At 31.5% G+C, this 22,511-nt stretch overlaps 1 protein-coding gene across 1 annotated transcript in view; it reads right to left on the reverse strand.

Annotated features, from left to right (window-relative positions):
• Positions 1 to 22,511, reverse strand: part of LOC139516698 (uncharacterized) — a 61,338-nt gene that overhangs the window by 28,995 nt on the left and 9,832 nt on the right. The window contains exons 4-14 of the mRNA XM_071306990.1: positions 20,523 to 20,894; positions 18,943 to 19,215; positions 18,031 to 18,278; positions 10,688 to 10,847; positions 9,294 to 9,449; positions 8,564 to 8,776; positions 7,027 to 7,293; positions 6,075 to 6,328; positions 5,407 to 5,590; positions 3,551 to 3,868; positions 693 to 977 (exon numbers count right to left, since the gene is read on the reverse strand). Coding sequence (XP_071163091.1) covers positions 693 to 977; positions 3,551 to 3,868; positions 5,407 to 5,590; positions 6,075 to 6,328; positions 7,027 to 7,293; positions 8,564 to 8,776; positions 9,294 to 9,449; positions 10,688 to 10,847; positions 18,031 to 18,278; positions 18,943 to 19,215; positions 20,523 to 20,894 — 2,730 coding nt within the window. The remainder of the gene's footprint in view (positions 1 to 692; positions 978 to 3,550; positions 3,869 to 5,406; positions 5,591 to 6,074; positions 6,329 to 7,026; positions 7,294 to 8,563; positions 8,777 to 9,293; positions 9,450 to 10,687; positions 10,848 to 18,030; positions 18,279 to 18,942; positions 19,216 to 20,522; positions 20,895 to 22,511) is intronic.

Genomic DNA, 22,511 nt, shown 5'->3' on the forward strand with positions numbered 1-22,511 from the left:
TCCTTTCCTGAGAATTTGAGTTGATCCCCAGTGTAGTCTCGGTTATTGGGGTGCCTGTTCAACTACCTAAGCATACATTTGTACTTTATAGTGTAAATTTATTTTTTTATTGTTTGTTCGTTTGATTTTTTTTTAAATTTTTTTTTGGTTATCATTTCAAAGTTGTATATACATGTTGATATATTTTTACATCTGGTCCTTTTGTCGTGTTAGAGACTTCTCTGCCTTAGCATTGCCCTTTTTGCCTTTTTGGTAATTTTTTTACAAAGTTATGACGAAATTATCATTTGTTATTGAAAACATTACATTATCTGACTTTATTTTTGTTGTTGTCAATAAAATTGAGAATGGAAATGGGGAATGTGTCAAAGAGACAACAACCCGACCAAATAAAAAACAACAATATTTTCTATGCTTTCTGGATATAATTTAATAAATACAGTATCGAGTTTTATTCACAAAAACATTATATGTATGTTAAAGTTTATATGCACTTCACCCAAAAGTATTTATTTAGAAACTGGCATATTTTTAACCTGAACGCTAGAAAAAAATGATAATTCTACAAAAAATCAAGAGCTTTCATCATTAAATTCTAATCTAAGTGTATTAAGCACGGAAAAGGATTATTACCATTAGAACTAAATACTTCAATTTAGAACCTTGACTTAATGTTTATATACTTTACAAACCTTCAAAAGCAGTCATTTTAATCATATGCTTCTCAAGGACTTTCCTTGATCTTTTGTCGTCTTTAGGAAGAAGGTCAATAGCAAGCTTTCCATCATTATTTTTAAGAAACGGGTTGATATTAGCTGTTATCAGAATTTCGATAACCTCATGTCGTCCTATTTTAGTTTTTTCTATTGTTTGTGCAGCTGCAACATGAAGACCAGAATTTCCTTTACAGTCTGTAATACTGCTATTTTCTCCAGTTTGTAAGTGATGGCATACGCCTTTTAGCACGTTTGGAATACCTTTTATGAAAATATAAATACCTTTAAGATAAGTCATTAATATATATGCAAAACACAATGATATCATTTAAGTTCTTTAATTGGTTCAGGCAAGAAATTAGTCAATATTATCATCAACACTTGTGATTTTGTTGTATAATACATAGGAAAAAAATATAACAAACATACTGAACTCAGAGGAAAATCTAATCGGAAAGTCCATAGTCACATGGCAAAATCAAATGACAAAACGCATCAAAAACGAATGGACAAGAACTGTCATATTTTTAAATGTAGAAAATGGTGGATTAAACCTGGTTTTATAGCGCTAAACCTCTCACTTTGATGACAGTCTAATCAAATTCCGTTATATTAACAATGATGCGTGAACTAAACAGACATAATAAATACAATGGTCAAAATATGGGTACAGTAGTCATCATCGTGTAACAATTTTAAAGAGAACAATTTAACAGAACACATTAACATCTATCTATAAACACATACATTGATTCGCGTGTCTAACGTCAGAAAAATTTATACGTCACATATTTTTGTTGTTCAATGTTTACACGACCAATTTTTTAAATTTTACATGGGCAATGTTAGCATATAGAGTTAAAAAATCAAAAGGATGTAAGAATCAATTTCAGAAACAAACCGAGATTTAAAATAGTCTAAAAGTTATATAGAACTTATAAGAATCCACAAATAGTTCATTCCACTACGCGATTGAATAATTTTGGCGTTTGTGGTTCATTGTATTTTCTAATTCATAATAGAAATATATCATAATGACATATATTAGAAAAATATCATACTGACATTTTTTAATTCATAATAGAAATATATCATAAAAATGACATAATAGAACAATATCATACTGACGGGATCTTTTAAAGTACATGCAGAGTCACGTTATAAGAACCAAAGAAACACAAAAGGTCGCATATACAAAACACACCAGCAAAAATGAAAGATAATAAATAAAAACACATTGACGGGACGTTTAAGTACCGCGCCACGTTAAATTGATATCACATAAAACAATCCAACAGTAAAAGTAATATTAATAATAGAACAAAGACAATAGAAAGAACAATATAACACGTTTTTAAGATGATAAACAACATTAGAACGCAGAATCTATACATCATGACCATGAACATGATTATTGTATATGCTCTTCAACTTCGAGCGTCACTGATGAGTTTTTTGTAGACGAAACGCGTGTCTTGCACAAATATAAAATTGCAATCCTGCTATCTATAATGAGTTTATTTACAACTACTGGCTTGATGCCACAGCTGGTGGAGTTAATTCCCCGAGGGCATAACCAGCTTAGTAGTCAACACCTATGTGTTGACTTGAGTTATCACTGATATATTCATTATTATAAATTAACTGTTTACAAAACTTTGAATGTTTGAAATAAGAAGGCTTTTCTACCTTAGGAATTAATAACCTTAGCTGTATTTGGCAAAACTTATAGGAATTTTTGGTCCTCAATGTTTTTCAACTTCGTACTTTATTTGGCCTTTTTAACATATTTTGATTCGTGCGTCACTGATGAGTCTTTTGTACACAAAACGCGCGCCTGGCGCAAATATAAAATAGCAATCATTGTATTGTATTGTAAAAATGAGTTTACTTATTACAAACAGATGTTTTTTTATAAACAAACGAAAGTTCTCACAGTATTGCAAACAGTTTTATACAAAGACTGTAAAATATGCTATGCTATAAATGGCTCTGATTAAAACCAATTTTGTTAAAAAATAAAAGGTAAACTTATCAAAGTCGATAGCAAAATACTAAGAACAGTTATTTGGAATGTAGACAACATCAATCACTGGAAAATATTTGAACATTTAAAGACATGTAAGCCTCTAGTCCATATTAAAATTAATTTGTCTCTCGATGTTTTATTGATGTTCCCTCACGTTTAAAACGTTTCCTTTATTTTTTCTTCTTCCCTTTTTTTTCAAGGACAATGCATTAAAAATTGTCCAATATATTGCAATAGTCCATAATTGTCGATAGGGTTTGTATCGAACATTTAACGCTCTACTTCACGAGATTAAATCCTTGTGTTAAAATATCGAAAACGGCAGAAGCAGCATATAATACAAACAAATTTGGATAATCATATAATAAAATTAATTACAGAACCATTGCTTAATACTCTCATTCGTATACAACTTGTCTGTATCTACGCTTCGCTTGTAAGGATCTTCAAACGAATTTGTTTGGAAGTGTCTTAAATCGGCAAAACAAAATAATCCCGTACAGAACTTCAAAAATAAAAAGGATCGTATCAGATCCATATAATCGAGACGTGAACACATAACCTTTATTTTCATCCGATTTAACTGTGCGATTGATATTTTATAACAAATAAGTTAGAAAAGTTAATAATGACACCTATACGAGATGGGCGATTGGGAAATATTTTATTTACATTTAAAATATATACATATGTTTTAAAACAGCATTCATGGATCAGTTTATCGACATATTTCAGTAAAACTGATAATACAGAATTTAATTTGGCATTAAAAAAAATTTAACCAATTGTTTCGGAAACAGCTTACCAGTATAACAAGTCATTCTAACAGCTGCGTTGATAAAAGTGTCGTCTTTTTGTGTCGTTAAATTGGTATATTTACAGCCACAGATTATTAAGTAAGCAATGAAAAACATACATTCAGGAAACTTTGCCAGCAGTTCCATACCACAGAGCGGTTCAAGGTCATAATCCAGCTCTACAAAAACAGGTTTTATAGTCCGCATGAAATATGCGATGTATTTCGCTGCCTCAAGTTCTCTCTCCAATATAAAACTATGCAAAACACAAACCCATATGTCGAATTCCACTGGAAACGGAATCAATGTTTGTATGTTTGTGGACGCTGCAAAATTGAAATTTTTATTATAACTTAAAAACAAAATTCCTAATTATTTCAAGTATACACTTCGCCTGTCGTTTGATATTTCTTCCCCAAATCTATTGTATCAAAGATTTTAGTCATAAAAATAAATCTGAGACCACTACCAGTCATTCGCGCCTTTATGACGTCATTTACCAGATAGAAGGGATCGCATGTATCCCTGAACTATTTATGTTCATCAAGCGTATTAGTGGTCGTCATTGTGCAGGATAAAATAAAAATAATTTGTATTCCTTATCTACTTAGTCACATTCCTTTATGACAGCAGTGCTGATCTTGAAATATAGAATTTAAAATGGCGAATAATTCGTGCAATATATCATATTTTTCCAACCACCAGCTCAACATGGAAACGGAAGTGTACATGCCTCTAAACGCACGTATAATGTTAACTAAGTCCAAAGTTTTTGGCGGAAATACATCGAACTCGAAAGTTGTCTATTGCGCTTGTTCATCGTCCAAAAACTAATATAGTCCAAATTGTCATGTTATGAATCGAGAAGTTTTTATTGGAGACCTCTTTTTGTGCTTTTCTAATGTTGTGCATTAACAACCCTGTGTAACACCGTAATATTCTGTATTTTACTGGCCCATGTATTGTATTGGGTAAGGCACCAACAACCATGTCTAACCCTGTCATATTCTTTATGTGACTGTCAAATGTCAACGGTTTTAGTTTGTTATCGAACATCATATTTGTGTTCCGTTTGTTTGTTTCAAGCATAAGTCAGGCCGTTGGATTTCTAGTTTGAATTATATAACATTTTCATATGTCGGGCTTCTATAGCCTGCTTATTACTCTATTACTGAGTTCCTGTACAGCAGGATATGAAAAGGGGACTGGTGAGCATGCAATTTCCAAGGTTAATTAAAGAGGGTGAATTTCTTAGTTTAAACAATATTTATTAATAAACAAGTTATTTTCATTGTTCTATAGTAAAGAATTGAATCTAGCTCGTTATTTATTCCTAGACGCAACACTTAAAGACGATCTAAATGAATATGTGGTATATGTGACGTGTTATACTTTATTGCAAGTTCAATGGTGTAATACCCCTTCCACATAGTTAAATAACTTAAAGGATTAAGACTAGCTCTTGTATGATATTTGACAAGGACAAATGATAAACAGCCCTGTTTCATACAAATTTGCATAAACACGGAGTACTGACTGGATTCGGATTTTTATAAACATACATATGATAAATTGAGCTAACTGAGGAACAAACAAAAAAGTTGAACGTGAATTTTTTTTTTTTTAATTTGTTAGGGACTTTTAAGTAAAACAGATATATTTTTCCATTTAAAAGAGATGTTAGCAGACGTTTTAAAACAATGGATAAGTGAACGAAAGTGGCTACGTGAATGAAGTGCATAATTAGCAAATGTCTATAATATTTATTAATTAAATTTATTGAAATAATTTACATAATCTTCTTAATTAATCTAAAAAACAATCTTTTATTAACGAATCAAAAGTTCTTCTAAAAAATACATACCTTCTTTATTGTTTAAACGTAGAAAAACAAGACAAATTTTCTTTAAGATTTCGACCATCCTTGATATATCTGCAGTTGGAAAAGTAAGACCGTTGGTATGAAGCACGAGTGCGTTTGTATACGTATGTATGGCAGGTTGATAGTTTTTGCCGGAAAATAAAACATCACCAAGCATACAATTCGCCTGTAAATATAAGAGCATTAATCAATATGTATTATAAGTCCATAGTCTTTGTTTTAAAAAAGAGTTAAAATATTGATTGCAAGTCAATATTAAATGTCAAAAGGGTACTTCACGTCTCAAAGCCATACTTATAAAAGCAATTAAGCAGGATCTGTTATCTTCTAGTTTATAGTATATAATGTTATAATCTCCTCGGCTTCAGTTGGATTCGTGTTAATTTGTCTTTACAGTTATCTGTAATAATTGGAGACTGTCGTTTGTTTGTTCGTGGGTGTTCTTTTGACTATTTTTTTCAACTTATGGTTAGCAATTTCCTCTTCTCAATTTATAATATCTATCTTAAAGACGCAATAACAATTGAAAATCATGAGAGAAATATAAAGAGAAAATGAAGAGAATATTGCTCTTTCGTATTACTCACTTAGCATTTTCAACATAACATATATAGTTTTCTTTATTCATACTTAATGATCCAAATGCTTACTCTATCACAAGTTGGATTAAACTTCACACTGCCATTTGCAGTATTTAAAGCAGCTTGCACATTCCCAAGATTTAAATGACATTCTGATATATTTCTCATCAAACTTGATACTTCTTTGTTAATTCCTTGCATCTCATTTTGGTCAAATGTCATAAGCGCCCTACAACACAATCGTAAGGCGGCAGTGTAGTCTTTCTGTGATAATTCCTTTTTAACTTGTTTAAGAAGATCATCCCTTGAACCACTTTCTCCGCCTAAAATTACTTAATACTATTAATAAGACTCAATGTTTATACTTGTATATATTTGGGTTTGAGCTTGAATTGTTTAACATTTTATCATACCGTAGCCTTTTATAGCTGGCTATACGGTATTAGTTTTGCCCATGGTTAAAGGTTTTACGATGACCTTTAGTTATTTATATCAAATTGATCTGCACTTTTGGATATTATATGTAATTGTGTGTGTGTGTTTGTGTTTTTCCGATAACAGCAACCTATATTTTCTAATCAATTGTAACTACAAATAAGTGAAACTAATAATAATAAAATAATTCCCGTTGAAAATTTTCCCGAAATTAAGGGAAAAAAGCATAAGACAAAAGAAACTTATCTCGTACTTCACTTTATATATTTATCACAGAGTTCTTGCATTGTCTGTCTTTGTCCTGTAACAATCTATTTACATACTGCCTATGCTAGAACAAGATGACAGTTCTTTAAAATTCTATCGAAAATATCTTAAAACTCATAAATTGCGTGTGCTTGTCAGGAACCGAGCTTGTTATTTTGCATATTTGTGTTAAAGAATGTCTATACACACGATGTAATTTATTAAAAAAATAATAGAAAATAAGTTTATAAAGACAGCGAGCTTCAAAGGGTAATCAGAAAAGTTTCAATTGTTAGAACAGTCTTTTGTCTCTAATTTTGCAAATAGGTCTTAAACTTACTCCCAGATATTTTCCGTAGATCTTCGTATAATTCGCCAAACTGATTTTCCTCCAAGTAATATATTGGTAAACAGTGTGCATTGTCTCTACAACTAGCTGTGAAGTTTTTATCATTCAAAATTAACACGACTTGTTTCATTAACTGGCAGTCTTGGGTAAATCCATTCTTGGTTATCACATGGTAGGGAGACTCGTTGTTACCATTCAAATATTCATTGACGAAGGGAGTTCCTTGAACAGGCATTTGTTCTAACAGACGTACGTCACCTGTATCATATCATTTATACAGTTGATTTCGTCATAGGTTAAATTCATTTGGTATTAAATTAAAACATTAAAGATTATTGACAGGCAATTATAGATGACCAAACACTAAATATAATATTATGAATCCCTGGGATGCATTCACTACATAATCAGCATAATAATGCCATTCATTTTTATGTATTTGTTCACAGCGATTAGATTGAAAAAAATAAAGGTAGGACTCCTTTACATTTAATTTATTTCAGTTTGGTACCATATCGGACTTGTTCTTAAGGATGTATTCGTCTGACGTTTCTGTCTCGTTGGAATCTCGTTTTGGAATATTTTTTTCTAAAACATGTAGTACAATAGGAAACTAGCAATGAATTTAATAATATCTTAATCATACTTAGCTCTGTTAAGAAATTGTGTATTTACAATAATTAGTTTTTGAGTTAAAAAAAAATCAAATTCTATTACCAGTCAGTTTTTTTAGCCAAAATTTTGAGAAATGGTTGAAAGGTACAAGAAATGATTTTAGCAAAATCACGTTCATCCAATATACCTTTTTTTCTTTTCAAATTTTTTAGATGTGCATTTTTACAATCATTTATAATAAAGCAGTTGAAATAATATGCATTTCGTTCTGAAAACAGAGAAAAATCATACATTTACAAAATTGACAACATGGTAAATTTGACATAAAAAAGTATCAAAATACGATAAAACTTTCTTAATATATTAACACCTACCTATTGTTTTTCAAGATTAATTTATTCAGATTGGTCAACTTCATCACTTTTAAAGTATGAAAAAAAGTTTAATTGTGGAATTGTGCTTTTGTTCACGATAATAGCACAAAAATGGCTACAATTTGATAAAATATGGGAAAATCATCAAAATTGGGTATTTTCAAAGGGCCGTAGCAAAAACAGAAGTGCACCACCATATGATTATAATCTTCACCAAGTATTTTTAAACAGTCATATCAACCTAAAATCAGGTTAAGAAAGAAAGTTCAATTCTAGAAATTTTGGGCTCCTCAGAGATGTACATCGTTAAATGAATCTTTACCAAAATCAACAATATAACATCTTCATGCTTGTACTATTATGTCCTCGAAATATTGTAATATGTTGTTAGATTCGTGCACTTGATAGCATCATGTGCCATTTAGAAAAAAATGCGAAGTACACCAACTATTGGTAAGACAAACTACTATGTCTGATAAAACATATGTTAGGAGTTGTAATATCCAATTCATTGATGTTCTATAGTTGTTACATTTTACCTGTAATAAGAGCATATTTCACAGCAGCGTGGATACAGTTGTCCTTATCATCGTTTTTAAAGTTGAGAAATTGTTCATGCTTGAACAGAAGAACAATCATTGTTGGCGTCAACCAATTTGAAACTGATTTATCAGTTTTGTTGTCTTCTATAAATTTAAACACGGTGCTCAGTTGCATCTTACTGGTGTCAACGGAATATGCAGCCCCATAACCTAAAGTCAAAAATAGTTATAATAATTATTACGATAAACTTTCAAGAACTTCAAAAAGCTATATCTGTTTGCAATATTCCTTGGAAATTAAGTCAATTTCTTTGAGAGGAAAAAACCATGACACCACAGGCTCACAACTGTTATTAAGCTTTGTTCATTGATGTTATAAATTTCATGGCAATATAGTGAATTTGTCAATTATTTCTGTGTTTGCCTTTTGGAAGTTCTGTTTACATAGTACACAAAATGATGAGGGTAAAAATATTGCATATGTTAATTACACACTAACAAAAAAATCAGAATCTTGTGAACACGCACACCTCTATTTTATCTACAAACAACACACAAAATATGAAAGTTGTAGCATAAGAACTGTAGGAGAAGATAGCCGAACATATCATGTATCTATATCCGCACGGATAAATGGACAGACGGACGAACAGGGGTAAATTAATATGCCCTTCGACATTACTTCGATCGGGCATAAAAAAAACTTTTTATATGTTTGCATATATACCTGTAAGATGTGATGGAACCTCTGTAATCAACCCTGAAATCAAGTAGCTGATCACTTTCCATTCAGACTCTTTGGATAATCTATTCAGTACGTCAGGCCAAAACTGGACTAAAGATGTGTTTAACAATTTTTCGTACCTCGTCGCTTTAAGATTGTCTAAAAAAAAATTCATTGACTTTAGACATTACTTTTTAAAACATTGAAAAGTATCAATCATTCTATATTCATGAAGGAAAAATGAATTTATAATGCTATCTTTCTAGCTATGAAGATTTTGAGTGATGGATCCACAAACAAAATAAGAAACAGGAACGTTTAAAATAAATTGCCAATCAGTTAGTATTTGATACAGGTAATTCGGTCTTTCACCTTTTGCGAAGAAAAAACTTTTGATTTTATTTTGATTATATATTTCATTTCGTCACATAGGTTTTTCAAATGTGTCTTTTGTTTCGCAACATGTCGATGAGATATTTGGTTCTTAATATCTAACACAAATATATCGCGTTTGAAACTAAGTGTTATAACCAATCATTTTCCATGTGGAAATTGTCTTCCTTTATACCCTTTTGGTTTTGATCGTATTTCCTGAGAAAAACAAGAATGTGTCCAAAGTACACGAATGCCCCACTCGCACTATAATTTTCCATGTTCAATGGACCATGAAATTGGATAAAAGATATAATTAGGCATTAAAATTAGAAAGATAATATCATAAGGAACATGAGTACTAAGTTTCAAGTTGATTGGACTTCAACTTCATCAAAAACTACCTTGACCAAAAACTTTAACCTGAAACATGCACTTTCATTTTCTATGTTCAGTGACCGTGAAATTGGGGTCAAAGTTTAATTTAGTTTAAAAATTAGAAAGATCATATCAAAAGGAACATGTGTACTAAGTTTCAAGTTGATTGGACTTCAACTTCATCAAAAACTACCTTGAACAAAAACTTTAACCTGAAACATGCACTTTCATTTTCTATGTTCAGTGGACCGTATATTGGGGTCAAAAGTTTAATTTGGTTTAAAAATTAGAAAGATCATATCATAAGGTACACATCTAAGTTTCAAGTTGATTGGACTTCAACTTCATCAAAAACTACCTTGACAAAAACTTTAACCTGAAGCGGGACAGACGGACGAACGGACAGACGGACGAACAGACAGACGGACGGACGAACGGACGCACAGACCAGAAAACATAATTGCCCTCTACTATCGTAGGTGGGGCATAAAAATAAAAAAAATAAAACGATATTTTTATAAATATCATTTGTCCCTGATTTTATGCTAATTGAAATTAATATCACACGTCTACTATTAAAAATATCTAATGTCTTATGTTGTTTTCTGTCAATGGTTTTAATTCTATGTGTGTCATTTATTTCATACCTGGTATATTTGGAAAAGCAATGACAGCACCGATGATCAAATCAACTAAATCTTTATTGCCACATACTAGTCTAAAAACTTCAAATCCATTTAGGAATGTTTCAAATGCCTCGTCATATTTTTTCAGAAGATACAGTTCTTTTCCTTTCCTCCAGTGTGCCTGAATAACAAACTTTACAAATAAGTTGTTTGATTATTACATATGTATGAGTGGCCGTTCGTGTCATTGGCGGTATGTACATACCGTATGAAATTTTCAACGCGTTGGTTTTTACTTTCAACGCGTTGGTTTTTATTATCAACGCGTTGGTTTTTTCTTTCAACGCGATGGTTTCAATTTCAACGCGTTGGTCCGTAATTCATACGGTATGAAAAACCAACGCGTTGGTTTTCAATTCCATACAGTAAGTTTTTAACTTCTGTCTACCAATCAACATCTTTGTAACAAAGTACAATCTTATCAACCGTTCGGACGGACTCTAGATTGTTGTTAAGTTTGGTGGAAAAATATATTCTCCGTTGTTGAAGATACTTACTGACTTGCTACATGGCTACATGTAGGGGAGACCGGAGCAATTTTTAGATCGATTCAAGGAAATGGTGAATTATTGCAGCCGAATTATCACCTCAGATGCAATGGGCGATGATAAATCAGAAAATGTTCGAGGAATGTACACATGTTTGATATCTTTTTAGGGTTAATAAAACCCACATTATACTTCTTGACAGTCTGAGTTCTCGTCAGAGCTTACATTCAAACATTACCCACTACAAAGAAAATTATTTAGTTGGAAAACTCCTTCAAAACTTATAGTTTATATTTGAAGATTTAACCACGTGTGTATTTTCATCATAGATTAAGGAGAAAACATTCGGATGGTTTAAATGTGTATGTTTGATCGGAAAACAGAAAGATAAAGTTATAATTATCAAAAGCATTCAATTTAATTAGAAATCAAAGAAATATTTACAAAATATATACTGTATCTATGTTTCTGTAGAATCTAAATATTTAATTGAAGCCAGAATATTTTCAGAGTAGTAATGAAGAAATACGTATTTATATGACAAGAAACTCTGCTGTAGTACTTACAAATGTATTAATATTCATTTGTAAATGAAACATGCATAGTAATTAAATCTTAATAAATCCTTGCATCATACAAAAAAAATGTTGATGAGCAATAATAATTATACTTCTACGTTAATTATAATTTACTATCGTTTTAGTAAGGTTTTATAAATAATTGTTATGTTTGTTTTGTTTTGTAATATAACCATAATATAAAACGGATGGTAAGATAAATTTATTAAATTTTTAATTTTAAACAGTCGTGAATAAAATTGCTTGTGTGTGTTCAATTCACAAAATTTTAAATCCTTGCTGCTCACAAAAAAACGTAATAATAGTATAATAGTCCCAGTAATAATTTATAATAATCATAACAAAATTCAATTAAGTACTAAACCGAATAATGTCAGTCTTTATATTCCGCTGATCTCCGTCTGTTCTCCGATTGCTATTATTTTGTATTGTTTAGGTATAGATTTATAAGTCTTTGCTTATATTTTGTATAGTTATCTATTCACTTTACGTGACTCTGCATTTATGTATGCCGTCATACTCTGAACGACAAAATTATTTTTTGTCTACCTGTCCGAATTTCAAGCGCGCAATTTTACATCAGTACTGAAAACCTTCCATCCTTTACGGGTATACTTTACATAAATAAATAAAATCGTATAAGATAAGCAAAATGAGGATGTTAAATTTGATGTATGCCTTATTGTGCTTCTTCGTTACATTTGTTGTTTTAACAGTGATTAAGATGATAACACAATGTTGACTGCTGTACCCCTATTTTTGACATTTTTACTCTTTGAGTATGTTTGTTTTCTTCACGCATCTTTGACAATGTAATGGAATTTGATGCGACTGTCATACAAGTGAGAGGTTTAGCTAGCTATAAAACCAGGTTCAATCCACCATTTTCTACATTAGAAAATGCCTGTACCAAGTCAGGAATATGACAGTTGTTATCCATTCGTTTGATGTGTTTGGACTTTTGATTTTGCCTTTTGATTTTTGACTTTCCTTTTTGAATTTTCCTCGGAGTTCAGTATTTTTGTGTTTTTACTTTTTTCATATAGTGGAATGGTAGAATTTAAAAACAGATTCATCTGATTAATAAAATGTCCGTCTTTGAATACTTGACGTTTGTGTTTATTGATACTGCATGTATATATAGTCAAAATTTTCGGGAAAAAAAACTGACAGGAACGTATGTTTATTATAAAAATTGCAACCCTACTTTTGTTTGTTTGTTTTAATAGTTTAACTTTATAACATCTACATATTTGTACTATGGTACGGTTTTGAAAATCGTATGCACATACTGTGTGCCCAACTATCCTTAACGTCTTGATTCGTTCACATTATAGATCACATTTCAAACAAATACTATCGGTTTGCGTTCTCAAAAATTCAAATTATTTTAATTTAACTCGTGAATGCGCACTTTCGTTTTTCTTATCTAAATTTAGGACACGGCTGTAAGAGATTGACATGTGACTTTCATGTACGGTCATCATTACTTACAGTATGCTGACCCCAAGCTGTTTTTCTTTTGTTTCCTTTGTTGAGTCATTGTCCTATAATAAACTTTGACCTTTTCGAAAAGCTAAGGATTGTCTACCCAAGGAATAATTATAGATTCCTTAAATTTGTAATTTATTTGGCCTTTTAACTTTTTTCATTCGAGTGTCACTGATGTGTTTTAGTAGACTTGCGTTTCTTTGCACATGGAAATTGGACTTTTAGATTTATCTATACAATTAACAACAACCATGAGTACAGACAATTTTAATAACGAGTTGAGAACATGAAGGTCCATGCAGGAAACAAAATATAAAGATATGATAGATAAACGGTAAATGCATGCAGAATTTCAGATTATAAAGCAAACTGTGTGCATAAATTGATATTGCGATTGGTTTGTGCAATTTGCATAAGTCATCAAGTTTGTAGAAATTAGGATTTGCTAAAGGTTATCACCGGGAAAATTATGTACATTCCCAAGTACTAAATAAAATAGTTTTGCTTTAAATGTATATTCAAATAGTAGATGTAAATATACACTTTCAACTGACTTCTAATCACTTCTTTTTGTGTTCTCCAATTTATTTATATGTGGTAGGAATACAAAGGAGATAACTCTCTATCCAGACACAGTGTGGTCAACGTAAGCAATTATAGGTTATGATACAGCCTTCAACACAAAGGCTTGGCTCACATCAGACTGCATCCTACTAAGGGCACCAAAACACTGTTATAAAACAATTTAAACAGGAAAATACAAATCCAATATCACTTCAAACCAGAAACATAAAGGAAATATGAACTGCACCAAAAAAGACATTCATTTAACAACATGCTTCTGACTTGGGACATGTGCTTATTAATACACCTGGTTTAAAAGAATTTACATACATACCATAACACAGAAGTGAATAACTCTTTAAAAGTTAATGAACAAATCGTGTTCAGATAATAAAAAAAAAAAGGAACACCTTACAACAGTTCATAAATGTGGCCTTTAACTAATATGTAGGTGATGGGTATTCAGTGGCTATTTCAGGTTTGACCATATTAAATTTTTTGTTGTTTTCAATTTTGTTTGTTTATTTGTAAGTACAAGGTGTAAGCTGTTTAGTCTAGGCTATAAATAGGTTTCTTAATGAATTGGTTTCGGTCATCAAGGTGAAGAGGATACAGTGCAATTCAAATTGTATATATTTACAATCAAACTTGCAGGCCTTTTTATGACTCACAATTTAAAATAAAAGAAAACATCAAAATATAAATGGAAATTCGGAAAATATCTTCAAAGTGAGTGAAAGGTTTTAAAAAGTATTTGTTTTTAATAAAAGAGGTTTGTCATCTAAAACTTGTAAGAGCACATAGCACACAACTTCAAACTGCCAATGCTCTATACCCTAAGCATCACAAAAACCTTGCAGAGCAGGTGTAAAGATCTTAATAATGACCAATACCAAGCCATTTTTCAAATAACCATGAACAAATCTCTAATTTCAATAAAAACAGCATTTTTACAGGTTCACGTATTGCATTTTTAAACAAAACAAAAATCATTAATTGATTAAATTTCTTTACATTTGCATTTGAACTTTAGCGTAAAAACTAACTCTTATCTAAAACATAAACCAGAACCTTAGAATGGAACATCCAATAGTGGTGACTTAACATGCTGTCTTTCGGGAGAGAGGAGAGAAACAAAAAATATTCCTTTAACAATGATTCCTTCAACAAGAATATTTCACCCCACATTGAACAGTATATAAATTCTTTAAGTAAACAATCAATGTCAGTTTCTAATTCTTATACAACAAAAATAATCTAAAACAATGCATCTTTATTAAAACAATTGTTAATATTGAATGCCAAACAAACATTTGGGTTTACGATTGCATTTCTTTTTTTTAAAGAAAGCAACTTGTAAACATTTGCAGACGGGCTGCGGACAATTCAGCCATATTTATACTTTACCACCAATCTTAAGAAAACTCCGGAGGCTCTCCGAATAGTGAGATGACGACTAGATATTTTTAGAAAATACTTGGTAACAAACATTTCGATTGGTTGACAAAAGTACAAAACTTACGGTATAGATTTGTAAAACTTACGGTATGGAATGAAAAACTTACGGTATGGAATTGAAAACCAACGCGTTGGTTTTTCATACCGTATGAATTACGAATCAACGCGTTGCAAGTGAAGACCAACGCGTTGAAATTGAAACCAACGCGTTGAAAGTAAAAACCAACGCGTTGAAAGAAAAACCAACGCGTTGAAAGTAAAAACCAACGCGTTGATAATAAAAACCAACGCGTTGAAAGCAAAAACCAACACGTTGATAATAAAAACCAACGCGTTGAAAATTTCATACGGTATGTTCATACCGCCAATGACACGAACGGCCACTCATGCATATGTTCATATGTCAGTCAGTTATTGAAACTAGACTGATTGTAATCAGAAAAACATATTTATTTACTACTGCGAAGAAGAAAAAAAATGGTTCAGTAAAATTACGCTTATCTTTTGGATTGATTGATTGATGGTTTGGTTTACTTCTAATAGCAAATATTTCGTTGTTATTCTGGATGGAATGTATCAATGATAAATCCATTAAATTAATTTATGCAATTGATTGACTGGGGTGAAAGACAGGCACTTAGACCGACACTTTAAACAATATAATAAGCACAAAAAGGATTCTCTAAATGCTCTTATTAGTAAAAAAAAAATATCAATTAACCTAACCATGCTTATGTAAATTTGAAATTTTTTGGAACACAGCTAATTTGAAGAATATATTCAAGTTATTGTGTGTTCTATTAAGGATTACACTAAATAAGGTTATAGCACTAATTGGTAAGAAAAGATTCAATTTTTCAAACAAATAAGAAAAAAAAAAGAAAAAAAAGAAGACCATCAACGAATGTTTAAATGTTCTTACCATCACAAAATTTCATGAATAACAAATAATTATTCTTGCTTGTGGAAATTTTAAATAATTCGGATAAGTTATTGATTAATTGTAAAAACTTTTAAAAAAAGAGGGGCGAAAGATACCATAGGGATATTCAAACTTAAAGATCGAAAACAAACCGACAACGTCATGGCTAAAACAGAAAAAGGCAAACAGACAAATAATAGTACACAAGACACAACATAGAAAACTAACGACTAAGCAAAACGAACACCACCAACAACTGGGGGTGATCTCAGTTGCTCCGGAAGGGTGAACAGAGCCTGCTCCACATGTGGCATCCGTCGTGTTGCTCATTTATTACAAACCCGATAAACAGTCTAATTCGGTAGGTCACATTCGTGAAAAGGGAACGGGATTTCAGTTACGACATAAGGAACATATCCGATATCATCTGTGAAACGGATATTCAATCTCGTTTTGGCGTCCGTAAAAATTACGAAGGGTTTGATTTCAACTGCAAAATTGGGAACTCTTGGTTAAATAGCTTCCTTGTGAGCAGCAACCCTCTATCAAGGAAAGCGTGAAAAGAAAAGAAATATCAATTGGGAGATATATACTCCGCATGCAGGCGCTGCTTGAACTTTGCCACATTAAAATGGATAGTTCACAATTGGGAAGCTGAAATCTCTTTTGTCGTAAAGTTTTGTTGTCAACCGACCATCATTGTCAATTTCTAGATGTAAGTTAAGATATCAGGCAGACTTAACTGTTTCTGTTGTATCCTTTATTTCTAGTTTGATTGGATAGATGTGTTTAACATAGTCACCAAATTTTGAATTATTTAGTTAGAGAACACCATATACTAGTATACAGCGGAAAGTAAAGTTAACGATTATTGCTAAAATAAACTTTCTTCCTAAAAGTTCCTGTATGAAGTCAGCCTCATAAGAATAAATGAACAAGTCGTCAAGAAGAGGGACACAATTGGTTCCTATTGGAATGCCGATAGTTTGTTAAAAAAAACACGTCCTCCAAACGTATAAATCAAGCATATGACAATAACGTCAGTTTCAGTTATTTTTTTTTGTTTCAAAGTGATTCTTTACAAAGTAGGATTAATCCCTCCTTTAGATAATATACTTGTAACATTACAATTCATGTTTTTGAAATCAGTAATTATCATCAAAAACATACTGTCTGTTCTTCGTTTTCAGCGGCTCAGTTAAGATTAGTTTTTCATTCTATGTAACAATTTTAGGCATTTTGTCTATCAATTTTTCCAGGCATTTGGTAAATGCCCGAAAATAAATAGTCAATTTATAGCATTTCTAAGTCACACACATACTTTAGAGAATGCGTTAAATTTCTAAAAATTTTCTAAATGAATTAAGAAAATGCCTGTAACATATATATTTACGAGGAATACTCAGTAATGTATTATTTACTTAAGGAATGATTTTAATATTTTTTCTGTCTATGAGGAAATAACATAATAAAATGAGGTGCACACTGAATAACGCGCGTAGCGGGTTATTTAAAGTGTGCACCACATATTTTATGTTATTTCGAATAGACAGAAAAAAATATTACAGTCATTTCTTATAATTTAATTCTTAATTCCATTTTAACCCGGGGTAAATCATGAAAGAACGTTGATGACTTCAAAAATATTTCTATATGCTGATAAACAAAACGACGTCAGCCAATCAGACGACACGTTACATCCAAAATTAAATTATTCTTCGTTAGATGCAGTTTGGTCTTCATTAGAACTCCAGAAGTAATAGAGATGTTTTGTGTCACATTGAGTAAAAACTATTTCTATACCTTATGCCATAATGAATCCGCTTGAATAGCACTTTCTGCATCTTGTAATGCCAATTCGTGTTGATTGAGCTTAGTATATACAGTTGCCCTGTTTGTATACATTATTGCTTCATTTTTTAAGTCTCCTTCATCTGAACAATCTTTTATTCCTTTTGTGTATATTTCAAGTGCCTTATTTAAGTTGCCTGCCTGAAGAGCATCTTTTCCGATCTTCCGAATTCTCGTTGTATTTGCACTGATTCCACTACCTACAGATTCGATGAATTGAATTCTGATTAATTTGTTGGATCATTTCTAATCAAATATCTCTTATCCATGCAAAATGAATATATAAGAGGAAATGGAAAACTTCACAAATAATCCGCAATGGTCTTGAGGTATAGATTCTGTGTACTAACGTTGTGCATCGTCTTTATAGCCTGTTATATTATTCTTTTATTTGTCTTAATGAATATTATTTTTACTGTTTTTGTTCATTTCAATTTGATGTGGCTCTGTGCTTATACCTCGTCGTTGTGTTATTGTGCTATGCTATTGAACCATGTTTGAACCACCATTTTCAACATAAGAAAATGTCTGTTCCAAGTCAGGAATGTCAGAATTGTTACTCATTCGTTTGATGTGTTTGAGTTATTGCTTTTGCCATTTGATTCGAACTTTCCGTTTTGAATTTTCCTCGGAGTTCGGTATTTTTGTTAATTTACTTTTTACCTGTACCTACTTATATAACATTACACTAATATCTGACGCTGGACATTAAGCATGACAACTGATATGTGCTTGAAGAATACTGATTAAGATAAAACAAAAACTATATTTTCTTACTGTAAAGGATAAAATATGAAACTTTTATATTGATGCATTGATGCAAAAAGAGTGTGAGCATAACATGGGGTAAAAATATTTCCTTACCTTTACTGCTACTTGAGGCATTCTGTAATAAGCTGAATACTTGGTCAGATTTACTGGTATATTCAATGGCTGTTTTTCCCGCGCTGTCTTTTATATTTAAACCACAGCCATGATTAACCAAAAGACCAATGATCGTTTCGCCAATAGTCGTTTTACGTATTTCTGAATCCTTCACAAGAACGTGTAGTGCTGTATCTCCGTTGAGTTTGACATTCATGCTTGATGTTGTTTTTATATGAGTTGATAGCAAATATTTCAAAAACTCAACATTACCTGCAGAAAAAGGGACCATTATTATGGTATATTAATTGTTTTTTTTTTGTCTTCCTGTCCAAAACCATAAGTCTAACAGTAATTAGTTTTGAATCACGTTTTTTACATTAACACTTTTCGCGAGCACAAGAATTCAACATGTTCAGTATTTTAATTTGTTTTCCATTTTTAATATTTTATTAGGCCGCGTTTTTCATGGGTTTTTAAAACTTTTGTCGTACATTAAGCAGAACTCGGTCTTTTTTATACACATTTATCCATTACCGACAGGACTTTTACTGATCGAAACAAAACAATTATTAAAATAATAAAAAGGAAATGCATCAGATAGAACTTAATGAAAAGCAACAAAAAAATATTAAAGGCCATGTGCTAAATCAGATGCACCAGAATAGAACAGTAGGTAATTACTGTTCCAATATTGCATGCGCTGTATTTTCTATGGAAATTAAACAATCCGTTGTTATACTGGCAAAAAGGCGACATAATTGTTTCAACGAAAAATTGAATATATCTAGCGAGTTCATCTTTACTGTATTTTTTATATCTTTTCTGTGCTTTGATCATACTTGATACAATATTATCACACCAGGATGTCAAATGTATATTTAACATAGTTTGAGTTAGTACTAAAAGATATCAAAAGCATTTCCAAACATTCAAAATATACCTGTACCGATTGATTTAATTCATTCTTGAAATTGGGGTAAGTCAGAACGAGCTCTCAGTAATTGCGATTAATCTTGAATGAAATATTATATATTGTGTCGTGGAATTATTTCAAAAATTCGTGTCATTGCTGTACTATTACACCACCGTCAGAAGAGAGCTGATCGCTCATAAGTATGTTTATCCCGCCAAAATATTTATGTCCCGAGTCATGAATCAGTAATTCATTGCTGGTGGGTAGTTGTTGTCTGTCATAATTGTTTAAGCATTAATTAAACTTTGATTTTCTTATTTTTCTTTCTTTGTCACATTTTGTCATCCCAGGGCTTTAAAAATATAATTCATTATACGATGACCTTGAGTCGTTTACGTGATCTGGTTTACGTCATTGTCCTCTGATCTGTAAAGACTCTATTGGGCAATCATACATACTTTTTTTTATACTTTTTAGAAGTAACTGAAGAATGACCCGTCAATGCTTTTTTTCTTATCAATTCTTTTCTTTTTCTAGTGTCCTGAACATGCATGAAATATTTGGCACCGGACGTAATTCAATCACATCATCATCAGTATGTACTTTTTGGATCCCACTTTTTCATTGTTGTTTTCAAGAAATGAAGCTGTTTAAAAAATTATACCTGTTTTCAAAGTAATGTTAACACAGAAGTGAATAACGCTCCCGTCCAATCCGCTCTCAAATTCTTGAAATGAAGCACCATTTTGTAAAAGCTTAATTGCCAGTTTGCAGCCCCATTCTTTTTTCTGTGAGTCTATGGTCTCATTAAACAACTTCAAAACTGATAAGGCAGAACAATTGCAGTTTGAACAACTTCCTGCAAGTTTAGAATCAGCGCCTGTAATAGCACCTATTAACAAATAGGAAATGGCTTTCCATTGACATTGACCGTCTGATGACAGCTGATAAAGGATTATATCCTTAAGAGTTAAATTTCCTGCATCAACTACGCCTGATTCTGCACCAATTATTTTTGAATCTAAGTCAAATATATCTGGAAAAAAATGAATATGTAATAAATTTTTGCATATATTTTTATTGATGAGGATTTGGAATTTGTGTCAAATGTTCGGACTCCTTGTTTTTTTCCCCATGCAATAGAAGGTAAAATGTTTTGCCACATAACGCCCATTTATCCTTTCATATAAGACTATCTAGCTCATAAAGGGTCATTTGCCAAAAATTTAAGCAGATTTTTGATTTTTTTCTCTTTTGATTTGAGACCTAAATAATACCAATGCAAATATAACGTAAAAGTCCGAGTCAGCTTTTTCCCGCCATATTTAAAAAAATCTTATATATCTCGAAAAGGAGCTCCATGACCTATCAATAATTTAAGCTTATTTTGTTCCTTAATTAAAAGGGCATACGATACAGTTACAGAGGAGGTAATGACGTTGCTAACGTAATATGTTATTTTCTCGACGTCAAACTGTGACATATCGGGAAAAGATGCATTTTTCGACTGATTTTTATCATTCAAACTGATTTAACTTTTAAACGAGTTCATGGACGCCTCTTTTTCAAAAAGACATTCGGTTTGATTACGTATGACGATTATTTGTACCAATTTTCATGAAAAAGTCAATAATGCATTTTTTTTTTAGATTTGTTAAATATACGGCATAAAATGACGTTTTTTCTATATTCATGAACATTTGATTAATTTAAGTTAATTTAAAAAAAAAAGATTTCGTAATTTATAAGTTCGTAAATTTTACGGACGCCATCACGAGTTGGTTGACCGTTATGAAATAACCGTTTCACAAATGATATCGGATATGTTCCTTACGTCGTAACTACAATTCCCTTCCCTTTCATGAATGTGACCTACCGAATTAGACTATTTACCGGATTTGTTATCACATAAGCAACACGACGGGTGCCACATGTGGAGCAGGATCTGCTTACCCTTCCGGAGCACCTGATATCACCCCTAGTTTTTGGTGGGGCTCGTGTTGCTTATTCTTTAGTTTCCTATGTTGTGTCATGTGTACTATTGTTTGTCTGTTTGTCTTTTTCATTTTTAGCCATGGCGTTGTCAGTTTATTTTCGATTTATGAGTTTGACTGTACCTTTGGTATCTTTCGTCCCTCTTTTATAGGGTACTTATATAAAAGAGAAATTATAAATAATTTAACAAAAACAGCATGTTTTTATCTTTTAAAACAAAAAAGTTGTGCATTTCTGTCAGAAAAAAAACGTCCGCAAATCCGAAATTTGAGCAATTATCTCATATTTCGACCTCATTTTACTCAAAAAGTAGCATATTGAGGTGTATTTTTATTACATATTTGATTTTAGAAGGTAAACAATAGCCTATTTGCAAATTTTCATCAAATTTTCAATATAGGATCAAAACTGTATCGTATGACCTTAATTAATTCTGACTTTAATATCATTTTTAAATTCTTGATTTTTTGAATTTCACAAACCCTCACCTAAGTACATCCCTTATAATTGAATGCTTCTTTTTGTAAATTCATTTGGGTCTAAAAGCGTTGACCGAAGTAAATTTTGTATGAAATGTTCCGCGCTTCATTCTAAAAATGTACGCACGGTCAACGCTTTTATAACCCTTTATGTGAAACTACTAAAAGAAGCATTCAAT

Source organism: Mytilus edulis, chromosome 1 (assembly GCF_963676685.1).
Source record: "Mytilus edulis chromosome 1, xbMytEdul2.2, whole genome shotgun sequence".
Classification (NCBI taxonomy): domain Eukaryota; kingdom Metazoa; phylum Mollusca; class Bivalvia; order Mytilida; family Mytilidae; genus Mytilus; species Mytilus edulis.